This window comes from Lissotriton helveticus, chromosome 6, assembly GCF_964261635.1.
Source record: "Lissotriton helveticus chromosome 6, aLisHel1.1, whole genome shotgun sequence".
Lineage (NCBI taxonomy): Eukaryota > Metazoa > Chordata > Amphibia > Caudata > Salamandridae > Lissotriton > Lissotriton helveticus.
Genome location: NC_136067.1, coordinates 893,637,467 through 893,649,560, shown reverse-complemented (window position 1 = coordinate 893,649,560; position 12,094 = coordinate 893,637,467). Strand labels below are relative to the sequence as shown.

At 50.1% G+C, this 12,094-nt stretch overlaps 1 protein-coding gene across 1 annotated transcript in view; it reads right to left on the bottom strand.

Moving 5' to 3' along the window:
- LOC144762544 (amine sulfotransferase-like) overlaps positions 1 to 11,522 on the bottom strand; it is a 698,038-nt gene extending 686,516 nt beyond the window's left edge. The window contains exon 1 of the mRNA XM_078647775.1: positions 11,465 to 11,522. Within this exon, the coding sequence (XP_078503901.1) occupies positions 11,465 to 11,522 (58 nt within the window). The remainder of the gene's footprint in view (positions 1 to 11,464) is intronic.
- Between the last annotated feature and the right edge of the window lie 572 nt (positions 11,523 to 12,094).

Sequence of the window (12,094 nt, the reverse complement as noted above, 5' to 3'; positions counted from 1 at the left end):
GATTCTCAGAATCTGCCCCTTTGCGACCGGTATTTTTGCATTTGGGATGCATCATCCCAAATGCAAAAATCGCAAATAGAGAATTCGCTAAATTGCGATTGTTTGCATTTAAGGAATCTCAAATTGAAATTCCTTAAATGCAATGCATGAAAGTTTCAAAAATAGCGAATTCGCTAATAGGGCACGCAAATTACCACGAAGTACAACTTCATGGTAATTTGCAAAAACTTTGAGAAATGCCCTAAAGGGCATTTTTCAAAGTTTCATGTTGCACACACACATGCCCTAAGGGCATGTGTGTGCACAACATATGTGCACAGATCAAATTCAGGGGTGCAACAGGGTGTCCTTTGGACACCCCTGCACCCTTGAAATCGCAATCTCAATTTGCGAATCGCTAATTGCGATTCGCAAATGAGATTGTCTTCCCATTCATTCCTATGGGCCTCTAGGCCCATAGGAATGAATGGGGAGGTATTCCTTAATTGCGACTCGCAATTTGCGAGTCGCAATTAAGGAATTCTAAGAAATTGCTATTTTTGTAGTGATTTCTTGATGCATTCCGTTTTGCTATTCCTTATTAGCGATTCCTTATTTTTCGCTAATAAGGAATCGCAAAATGGATGCTTGATGCATCTGGCCCATGGTCTCTAGTTTTGATAACTCCCTTTTGGCTATCTCAAGCATGGTTTCCAATGTCTTTGGAACTGGCCTACAACATTCACTTTCTTCTGCCCGCAGAGAAAGGTCTCTCAAGAGCTGTGGGTGACAGGGAGCACCCTCTGATCTTGCCTAAAAGGTATCAGGAGATTCAAGGAAATTTCAGAAATTTCAGGAAGAGCTGAGGAGCTCCTTGAAGAGTACTGGACTCCAGGTGCCGCAGTAGATACAAGTAAATATGGAAAACATGGGTGTGTTGGTGCTTGGAGAGGGATTTGGATCCAGTGGAGGCACCGATAGTTGAATTTGCTAATTCTTTAGGAGAGCAGTATGATAAGGGACCTAGTTACAGAACTCTTAATTGCTATAGGTGTGCAGTCTCAGCTGGCCATGCTTTGGTAAATAGAAGGAGTCTTGGGAAAACATTTCATGGTGTATAGAATTCTTAAGAGTATCAGATTAAGGAGACCCCCCAAGTACGAGACTCTTTGGGACATGAATCTGGTTCTGGACCTATTCACTTCTTGACCACGTAATGCACTGTTGAGTAAGAAAATGCTTTATATGAAGCTAGCTTCTTTACTCTGTCTGATTTCCTGTCGACGTGTTTCAAATGTTAAAGATGTAGAGGTAAGCAACATAGTTTATGACACCTTTGGAGTGAATTGTGAGATCATTAGAAAGATTAAAACAATGTCTGATACCATTTACAATCCCAATTTTGAATCATGCAAAGGATTGTGGGGCATATTATCAAGGAGGGTTATCTCCGCTTTTTTGGCTTTAAAAGCCAAGAAAGCGGAGATAAAATTATCTCCCTATTACCAAGCTGTCGCTAACACCAGTTAGCGACAGCTAATAGGAGATAGCGACCATCTTGGGCCCCGCTTTGCATGTCAGTGATATTTATCACTAATGACATGCAAAGTGGGCGTGCCAAGATGTTAGCGACTGGAAACAGTCGCTAACATCGCTATCTCCTATTACCAACTTTTGGAGATATTCGCGCTAAGCGCGAATATCTCCAAAAGCTAACACCTGCCCTGAGCAGTTCTTAGCCATGTTAACCAATGGGAGGTGGATAACATGGCTAAGAGCATTTGCTCGATAATGCATGAATATCGCTGACTTTTCAGCGATATTCATGCATTGCGGCCGTTTTTTATCGCATTTGCGATAAACCTTGCTAATAGCAAGGTTTATCTGCGATAAAAATTGCCGATGTGCGGCGATAATTTTTGTCTCTAAACAAGTTAGAGACAAAAATTATCTCTATTGGTTGGTAATATGCCCCTGTGTTTGGTTGATTGTATGAAGGGGTATGACACCAGAATGTGTGACCATTGCCCGGATGGTGTTATTCAACTATTTATTTAATTTGTAGAACACTTTATAGCCCTGTAGAGCTGGGACCTGTTCACGAATAGCGAGATGGGTTAAATGGACTATGCGCTTAGCAGGTGTTGACCTTAATAAGTTTCAAGCCCACTCTATAAGAGGCGCTATGGCTAGTCAGTCCTCCTGGAGGGGTGGCAGACTGAATTACATCCTTAGGGCCGCTGATTTGGTCAAACTCTGTTACCTTTGCAAAACATATTGTAAATGGTTCAAGCACATCTCAGATGTGTTTTTACAGAACTACCAACATGCATAATGGTAACCTCCGGTCTTGTAATGAAATAGCGATTCTCCTCATTATATACTATGAGTATCTGAATTTCATTAAAGACACGGAGGCTAACATCCCACCCTCCTATCCCAAGAGATGGATGTGTGTGTAATAAAATTAAAATTAAAAGAATTAAGAAGTTAACAGTTTATTTATACGTTCATTGAATATGTTCATATGTTATTAATAGCTTTTCGGTCTTTACAGTTGGCTGTGGAGGATGTACTAACATTCCTCTTTAATATCAGATAATACCCAGTAGATCAATTCTATGTCGATTTTCATCACCTGAAAGTTTGTTCAAGCTGAGTGTTCTTCCCTCCATGGTTCTGCAATGCAGCTTCATCATTATTTATGGAGTTTTTATGTTATCCTGTTGTGTCCATACCGTTCTGGATTCTTCATGATGCATGATGGAGGAATTTGGGCCGCATTTCAAAGAAGAAGATTGTACAGTGTGCATGCCTATTATGGACGCTGTCTGCCTGTGGACTTGGTTGGCCATCTCTCGTGTCCTCAACACCCTGGTGGGAGCCTAAGCCCAGGGTGCTACACTCCCAACTATTTGCGGCCATCTGCCCGGTCTTCCACTCTTCATGGGCTGTTATTCACCCTGGTGGGACTCGAAGTCTCAGGGTGCAATGTGGATGTTTCCCACCACGTCACCGCTGCCACAGGTGAGGTGGAGATGCCTCCATCGCGCTATAAAATGCTGCCTCACCCATGCGGTGCGGGACACGTGCGGGCTGTGCCCAGGCAAAGGGCGGGCCCGCCCTTGCCCATCATCGCCAGGAATAGGCAGGGCAGGGCCACCTCTCTAACATCCACTCGTTGAGCCACGAGTCAGAACTATTCGCAACTGGTTAAGGTACTGTTCTAGGAACAAAGCTTGTATTGGGGACTTTTCATTCATTGAGAATATCTGTTGGACACCATTATTACAAACTTTGTGTTGGGCTTATGGACATAGTAAATATTTATTTTCGATTAAAACAATTGACTTTGGGCATTGGGGGCACACACCCCTTGGGGGGACAGAAAGTACTGTAATTACATTATCCTCCAAGAGGGTTAAAAGATGGTCAAAAGGAAAGCGATGGAAGGAGGGGTAGCGGGAAGTGGCTCTAACGGGGGGGTCAGGAAGGAGAAAAAGGCAAAGAAAGGTTAAAAGCACGCCGCCAACAACTGCATGATGGACAGAATTGACGCTCTCATCCACGAATGCAGAGGCATTCTAGAAGTGGAATCAATAGTCCCCGCACCAACATTCAATCCCCCCTAAAATGTTAGCCCACCCCACCCATCCACCATTCCTTCAATGTTCCAGAAGCCCCCCCCGACAAAGGAGTAGCAACACATAGCAAAGATGCATCACCTGTACTTGGTGCAGCCCATGCCAATAACCCCTCCTCCTATGATTCTTCCTCTCAACCTGCCAAAATCCCAATGTGTATCGGTGATAGCCCATGCGACCCCCCAACTATTTGCTCAAACAGGTTTGCGGCTTTGCCAGATATGCCTGAAACCCCTAGGGTAGAGATGTCGCAAGCACTCCACACAACTTCAACTGAGTTTAGCAAAGGGGAGATTCCAACACCCTACAATAGCTTTCAGCTTGTTAGCTCCTTAAAGTCAGAGATAGGAACTATGAGAAATATTATTGAAGAGCTCATCATTACGGTCAGACTCCTATCCCAAAGTATACACCTCAGAAGCATAAGCTGACTGTGCACCCCCACATGAGCAATCAATCAATCAATCAGCAAAATTTGTAAAGCGCGCTACTCACCCGCTAGGATCTCAAGGCGCTGGGAGGAGGGGGAGACGCTACTGCTCGAACAGCCAGGTCTTGAGTTGCTTCCTAAAGGAGAGATGGTCCTGGGTCAGCCGAAGGTGGGTGGGGAGGGAGTTCCATGTCTTGGCCGCCAGGTAGGAGAAGGATCTTCCTCCGGCGGTGGTTCTGCGGATTCGTAGGACGGAGGCGAGGGCGAGGCTGGCGGATCGAAGCTGGCGGGTGGGTGTGTAGAATGTGAGGCAGATGTTGAGGTATTTGGGGCCCGTGTCGTGGAGTGACCGTCTTCCTGGTTTCAGTGGGGATCCACCGGAAGATCTTATGGAGCATGCGCAGGGTGTTGAAACAGGATGACGAGACGGCGTTGACTTGTTTGGTCATTGTGAGCGAGGAGTCCAGGATGAAGCCCAGGTTGCGTGCATGGTATGTTGGCTTGGGGGCCGAGCCCAGGGCCGGGGGCCACCAGGAGTCATCCCAGGCAGAGGGGGAAGGTCCCAGAATGAGGACTTCCGTCTTGTCTGAGTTCAGTTTCAGACGGCTGAGCTTCATCCATTCCGCGAAGTCTTTCATTCCTTCCTGGAGGCTGGTTCTGGCGGTGGTGGGGTCGTTGGTGAGGGAGAGTATCAGCTGGGTGTCGTCAGCGTAGGAGATGATGTTGAGGTTGTGTTGGCGTGCGATGGCTGCAAGGGGGCTCATGTAGATGTTGAAGAGGGTGGGCGAGGATCCTTGCGGAACTCCGCAGATGACTTCGGTGGCCGCGGAACGGAACGGGGGAGGCGGACTCTCTGGGTTCTTCCGGTGAGGAACGAGATGATCCACTCCAAGGCCGTTCCTTGGATTCCGGTGTTGCTGAGGCGCTGTACTAGGGTGCAGTGGCATACGGTGTCGAAGGCAGCAGAGAGGTCTAGGAGGATGAGGGCGGCTGTTTCCCCTTTGTCGAGCAGGGACCTGATGTCGTCGGTAGCTGCGATGAGGGAGGTCTCGGTGCTGTGGTTTGCTCGGAAGCCGGACTGTGAGGGGTTGAGGGATCCGTTTATCTCGAGGAAGGCGGAGAGGTGTTTGTTGACAGTCTTCTCGATGACTTTGGCTGGAAAAGGCAGGACCGAGATGGGGTGGAAGTTCTTGAGGTCCGTGGGGTCCGCGGTGGGTTTCTTCAGGAGGGCGCTGAGCTCAGCATGTTTCCAGCTCTCCGGGAAGGTGGCGGATGTGAAGGAGCAGTTAATGATTTCCCGGAGATGGGGTGCGATGATGGTGTCTGCTTTGTTGAAGATGTGGTGTGGACAGGGGTCGGTTGGGGAGCCAGAATGGGTGGTGTTCATCATGCGGGTGGTGTCTTCAGTGCTGACCGGTGCAGAGGGTGGTGGTGGGCGGCGCTGGTTCGGTGGTTGGGTCCGTGGACTGTGCACCAAAGCTGTTATGTATGTCGGCGATCTTGCGGTGAAAGAACGAGGCGAGTGAGTCGCAGAGGTCTTGCGAGGGTGTAATTTTGTTGTTTCAGGCGCTGGAGTTGCAGACAGGCTAACGGAGCTTGCCCATCCTTCCATAATGAGGGAGGTCTAATAGGGAATGGTCCCTCTTTAACTACCCCAATGACCTCTAAGCAGGTTCTAACAACCTCAAAGACCAAACATGCCGACAATTCCAAAGACAACCATCATAATTATGTTCCCTCTCAGGCCCCTAATAATCGAATCAGACCATCAACTCCACAATTAGTTACACGCCACCTTGTAAAAGATCATAGGATTCCTCCAGCAACTCCTCCCCCTTGGCAGGCGCAAACAATTCTCATGGTAAATGTTCCCAAGTTAGACCCAATGGGCAGCTATGAAAGTGAAGACTCCTTAATTAATAAAACAATTTGCTAGATCCGCCACGTTAGGGGTTGTTGCTCAGTTATATGACAGGATATCATTAAGGCTGGGAGAAGCACGTCACCTACCCAACCTCTTAACTGCATTGAGCTCACCCTGACCAAGGCCGATCTGGCTGAAAATCTTCTCGTACTGGAGTACCGTAGTTGCCCCTCTGGCTCCTCAATCAATAAATCAATCAATTAATTTGTAAAGCGCACTACATACCGCCAAGGGTTTCAAGGCGCTGAAGGGAGGGGAGGAAGGGGGTGCTGTTGCTACTGGTCAAACAGCCATGTCTTGAGTTGTCTCCTGAAGGTTAGAAGGTCTTCGGTTTGTCGTAGGATGAGGGGGAGGGAGTTCCAGGTCTTGGCGGCGCTGTGGGAGAAGGATTTGCCTCTGGCTGTGGATTTACAGATGCGTGGGACGGTAGCCAGGGAGAGGTCTGCGGAGTGGAGTATCCTGTTGGGTACGTAGAAGGAGAGTCGGCTGTTGAGATAGGCTGGGCCGGTCTTGTGGAGTGCTTTGTCTGCGTGGATCAGGAGCTTGAAGGAGATTCTTTTGTCAACAGGGAGCCAGTGCAGGTTCCTCAGGTGGGGGGTGATGTGGTCACGGGACGTCGCGGATCAGGCGTGCAGAGGCATTCTGGATTCTTTGCAGTCTGTTGATGAGCTTTGTCGGGGCTCCGGCGTAGACAGCCTTCCCGTAGTCGAGTCTGCTGCTGACTAGGGCCTGAGTGACTGTATTCCTTATGTCTGTCGGGATCCATCTGTAGATCTTGCAGAGCATACGGAGGGTGTTGAAGCAGGTGGAGGAGACAGCGTTGACTTGTTTGGTTATGATGAGTTTCGAGTTGAGGATGACTCCCAGGTTGCGTGCGTGGGTGGTGGGTGTGGGGGGTGTCCCCAGTGATGCGGGCCACCTGGAGTTATCCCATGCTTAGGGCTTGGGCCCGAGGATGAGGATCTCCATCTTGTCTGTGTTCAGTTTGAGGCGGCTGTGCTCCATCCATTCGGCGACGGCCTTCATTCCCTGGTGGAGGTTGGATTTGGTGGTGAGGGGATCCTTGGTGAGGGAGAGGATCAGTTGCGTGTCGTCAGCATAGGAGATTATGTTGAGGTCGTGCTGTCGGGCGACACGTGCGAGAGGCACCATGTAGACGTTGAACTGCGTCGGGCTGAGGGAGGATCCCTGCGGGACACCGCAGATGATCTCGGAGGCTTCGGATCGGAACGGGGGGAGGCGGACTCTCTGGGTTCTGCCGGAGAGGAAGGAGGAGGTCCAGTCCAGGGCCTTGTCTCGGATCCCTGCGTTGTGGAGTCGTGTGCGTAGTGTGCGGTGGCAAACAGTGTTGAAGGTGGCGGAGAGGTCCAGAAGGATGAGGGCCGCCGTCTCGACGTTATTCAACAGGATCCTGATGTCGTCTGTGGCGGCGATGAGGGCGGTCTCGATGCTATGGTTGCTGTGTAAAGCTGACTGGGAGGGGTCCAGGATGCTGTTGTCTTCGAGGTAGCTGGATTCTCGATGACCTTAGCTGGGAACGGAAGCAGGGGGAGGGGGCGGAAGTTTTTCAGTTTGCTCGGGTCCACCTTGGGTTTCTTCAGTAGGGCGTTGATCTCAGCCTGTTTCCAGCTTTCAGGGAAGGTCGCGGTCTTGAAGGAGAGGTTGATGATGTTGTGTAGGTGGGGTGCGATGAAGCTGCCGGCTTTGTTGAAGATGTGGTGTGGAAAAGGGTCAGACGGTGAGCTGGAGTGGATTGTGCCCATGGTCTTGATTGTGCCTTCGATGCGCACGTTGGCCCAGGTTGTCAGGGGGTTGTAGTCGGTGAGGTGTAGTGGTTCCTGCGTGTCGGGGCCTGTAGGGGTCATCCGGGGGTTGAAGCTATCGTGGGTGTCGGCGATCTTGCGGTGGAAGAAGGTGGTGAGGGAGTCGCACAGGGCTTGCGACGGCAGGATGTTGTGTGCGTTGGAGCTGGGGTTGGAGAGTTCCTTCATGACGTTGAAGAGCTCCTTGCTGTTGTGTGCATTGTTGTTGAGGCAGTCTTTGAAGGAGGTCCCCTTGGCGGTCCTGATGAGGTGGTGGTGGTTGCGGATGGCATCTTTGTGGGCTGTGCGGCTGCCAAGTGACTTCTCGCATTGCCATATGTTCTCTAACTTCCGGCACGTGCGCTTTGACGCTAGGAGTTATGGGGTGAACCAGTTGGCTCTCTTGCTGGTGTCTTTGAGGGTTTGTTTTTTCAGCAGGGCTAAAGTGTTGCCGCAGTTGTCCATCCATCATCTGAGGGTGCGTGCGCCATCGTCGGGGTTGGTCGGTGGGTTGAGTGCAAGGTTTGTCTGTAGTTCTACTTCGGTGATTTTGCCCCAGCAGCGACGGGGGATCTGTAGGGTGCGTGGATGTGCGACTGGTTTCTGGAAGGTGAAGTGGATGCAGTGGTGGTCGGTCCAGGTGGGTTCGGAGACGTGGCTGAAGGAGACGTGTGGGCTTGAGGAGAAGATGGTGTTGAGCGTGTGTCCGGCGATGTGGGTCGGCATCGTGACGAGCTGTTCCAGTCCGAGGTTGGCAAGGTTGTCTATCAGGATGGAGGAGTTGATATCGTTGTTGGTCTCCAGAAGTAAATTCAGGTCTCCGAGGTGGATGTAGTTGGTGGAAGTCAGTGCGTGCGTGCTGATGAAGTCGGCAATGGTGTTGCAGAATTGTGGTCGGGGTCCGGGTGATCTGTAGATGAGGGTGCCTCTTGGGGTGGTCTTGGGGTCCGTGTAGATCTGGAAGGGCATGTGTTTGGCAGTGCTGAGAGTGTCATCGGTGTTTGTTGAGACCCTGATGGTCTTCTTGTGGACGATGGTGATTCCTCCTCCGGCTCCGTTGGTGCGGTCTCTGTGGGCGATCTTGTATCCGTCGGGGATGGCTATTGCAATGTCTGGGGAGGAGGCTTCGTTCATCCAGGTCTTGGTCAGGGAGGCAATGTCTGGAGAAGCGGTGTTGAGTAGGTCCCATAGCTTGACGCGTGTTTGCGTGCGGAACGGGTGTTAATCAGGATGCATCGGAGCTGGTTGTGTTTTGTCGTGGTGGGTGTCTCTGCGTCTTCGATGCAGGAGAAGCTGCAGTTCTGGCAGGTGAAGGGACCGTGGGTGCGCTTTGGGGTGGCCCTGCAGCAGGTGGGGGTTTGTCCTGGGTTGAGAGTGATGAGGGTGCTGGTGTCCTATCGGAGGCTGTCTTCATGGCTGGTGCGGGGGCCAAGGGTTCTGGTGCTGGGCACGGTCCAGGCGTGGACGGACGCAGACGGGCTTGCCTTAGGCGCGCCTTCGGCGCACAATCGGTGTGTCCGACATTTTAAGGGGAGGTGGGAGGGAGGAGCAGCGGGGAGGCGTGTGGCAGGGGTCAGCAAGTGGGCACGGGTGGCGGGGCTGCAGAGGCAACAGTGGCGGGAACTGCGAGCGAGATGGGCACAGAGGAGCGAGGAACAGAAGGAAAAATGGGAACACAAGAAACAAGCTAAATGGGCACAGAATGAGACAGAGGGAAAAGAATGGACACACAGGAAACAGAAGCAAAACTGGGCACAGCGCATACCGGGCACAGGGGCACTCAAAGGCTGGTGGAGCTGCAGCGGGTGTGACCTACCTGGCAAGGTCAGCCATCCAGTTCAGGTGACCTCCTATAACACCATCAGTCAGGTCACACATCAAGTATCCATTGAGGATCCTTAGAGGAGGGACCTCAATGGAAACCGTGGATTGTCTGCAAAGTGTACTTCAACCACATCAGGAACTACACGATACCCCTCTGACACCCAAAAGCAGACCCCAAAACAACTTAATCCCTTGCATTGGTCCAGAGCTAGATACAACTAGATTGGAACATATTCCCCAAAATCATCAGCATCTGGACCCTCAATAGCCCCTGATCTTTCCCCTCTGCTACCAGACCCTGAGTTACCTTACCAAGACACTCACAGTAGAGATCTAACTACATACTAACTAACTAGATACAACAGCTAAAGATCATCTCTTTGAACGTTGCCGGGCTTAATAAGAATTGTCCTTGCCCCACTGGAAAGAGCTTATAGAGGGCTTTGACATTTATGTTTTTCAAGAACCTTGGAGTCTGGTCCTCATATATAAATCGAGCTATATCTGTTACCACTCCCCAGCTATCACTACGGGAAAAGGGTGCCCCTCTGGAGGGTTAATTGTCTGGGTCAACATCGCCTTGGGTTGTAGTATCACTGTACAACAAAGTGGGAGGACTGACATCCTGTGGCTCACTATCAAGGGCATAAGGCGGGGTGAAATGCTTGACATTTTTAAAGTGTGCATAAGGGGGACTGTAGGGGGTAAACTTCACCTATTGTTACGCTATTAGATCAATGCCTATCTAGCTGCTTTCCACAATCTCGAGCTGTGGTAGAGGGGGATTTTTATTTTGAAGGGGAGGTGGGAGGGAGGAGCAGCGGGGAAGCGGGTGGCAGGGGTCAGCAAGTGAGCACGGGGGGCGGGGCTGTAGAGGTAACAGTGGCGGGAACCGCGAGCGAGATGGGCACGGAGGAGCGAGGAACAGAAGGAAAAATGGACAGAGGACATGCTTGGGGTTGAGGAAGATGATAGAAGATGGTCTGTCCCTAGATTACGTTTACCTCCAGTAAGAAGATGGTCGCAGATAGCTATTCAACCTAATGCACTCTTCATTGAATTCGGCCTTAGGGCAGCAAACAGCAGAACTACATCAGATGCCCAAGTGGCTAATACTTATAATAGGCCCAGCTGCCCTTCCCGCATTGACTATGTCTTATTAGACAAAAGACTATGGGGAAACAGTATAGACATGACAGTGGGTAACACAACGGACAGAGACCATAATCCTCTTTGTGTGACTATGAACACTCCATGGGTCTCCTCTCATCTACCCTCGAGTACCCCCACACATTTATCAACTAAAGAGGTGGACCCCTCAAATTGCATAAAGTCCCTCAAATAGCCCAAGGTTGCTGCACAAGACTTAAAAATAGAAGGAATAAGGCACGTTTTGAGCAAGAACACTCTAGAGCTACAGGAGGCAACGGTAAGAGTATCCAGGCTTACAAATGTCCCTGTGATCCATTTAGGCACAATTGAACAGATCGCCGTATACTTTCAGGTACTTAGTAAACACAACAAACCTGGTGTGCAATAAAAAAACAGGCAGGCATGGTACACCAAGGATTTCAGACTCAAGAGGCCGGCATTGGTTGTAGCAATTAGAAGCAAGACCTGCCCTGCGATTAAAATCGTAAGGAAAGAATACAAAGCGGCTTTGCTTCAAGCAAAGCTGAATTGGGATGACAATCGCTGGCAGGAGCTAAAGGATGCTAGTATAGCAAGGCTTAATAATGTCTTTTGGAATCTTGTTAGACGGGCAGGTAACAGGGATCTAGATCATATCCCCAATCACATCTCATCCCAGGATTGGCATGATCACTTTGGGAAACTTTATTCGGGGCCCAATGACGTTTACCTGGAAGGGCCAAGCGCTTGTCACCGTACTCCCTCTGATGGTAGCAACAGCGAACCATTTTAGCTGGCAGAAGAAGAAACTGCCATAAGCAATATAGTCCCTGCTAAAGCCCCAGGACCTGACGGCTTCCCTGGAGACCTGTTCCTTGCAGACCCGCAAATCTGGGCACGCTATATCTTACTTCTAATTAATTCTATCTCTAATGGTTGCCCAGTATCAGAATCATGGAAGGGGCCGGAGGTAGGTCCGATTTACAAGAAAGGAGCTAGACAGGACTCTGCCAACTACAGACAAGCAGCTTGATTGACGCAATTCAGAAGGTAGTTGGCAGGGTCCTGCTGCAGAGGATCCAATCCTGGGCCGAGGATGAAGACAACCTATCCCAATATCAGGCGGTATTCAGGGCCAACACCGGAACGGTGGATCAGGGGTTTAGGCTTCTCATGATCTAATGGAAAATTGTTGTGATCGGCAGAGGCAGTTTTTATCTAACCTTTATAGACATGAAGACTGCCTCTGATCTGGTCCCCAGAAAAAGGATGTGGCAAATATTGGGAGATCTGGGCATCCCTCCATTAATCCTCAACTTATTGATTCGACTCCATGAGGACAATTACGCACAGGTGAGAT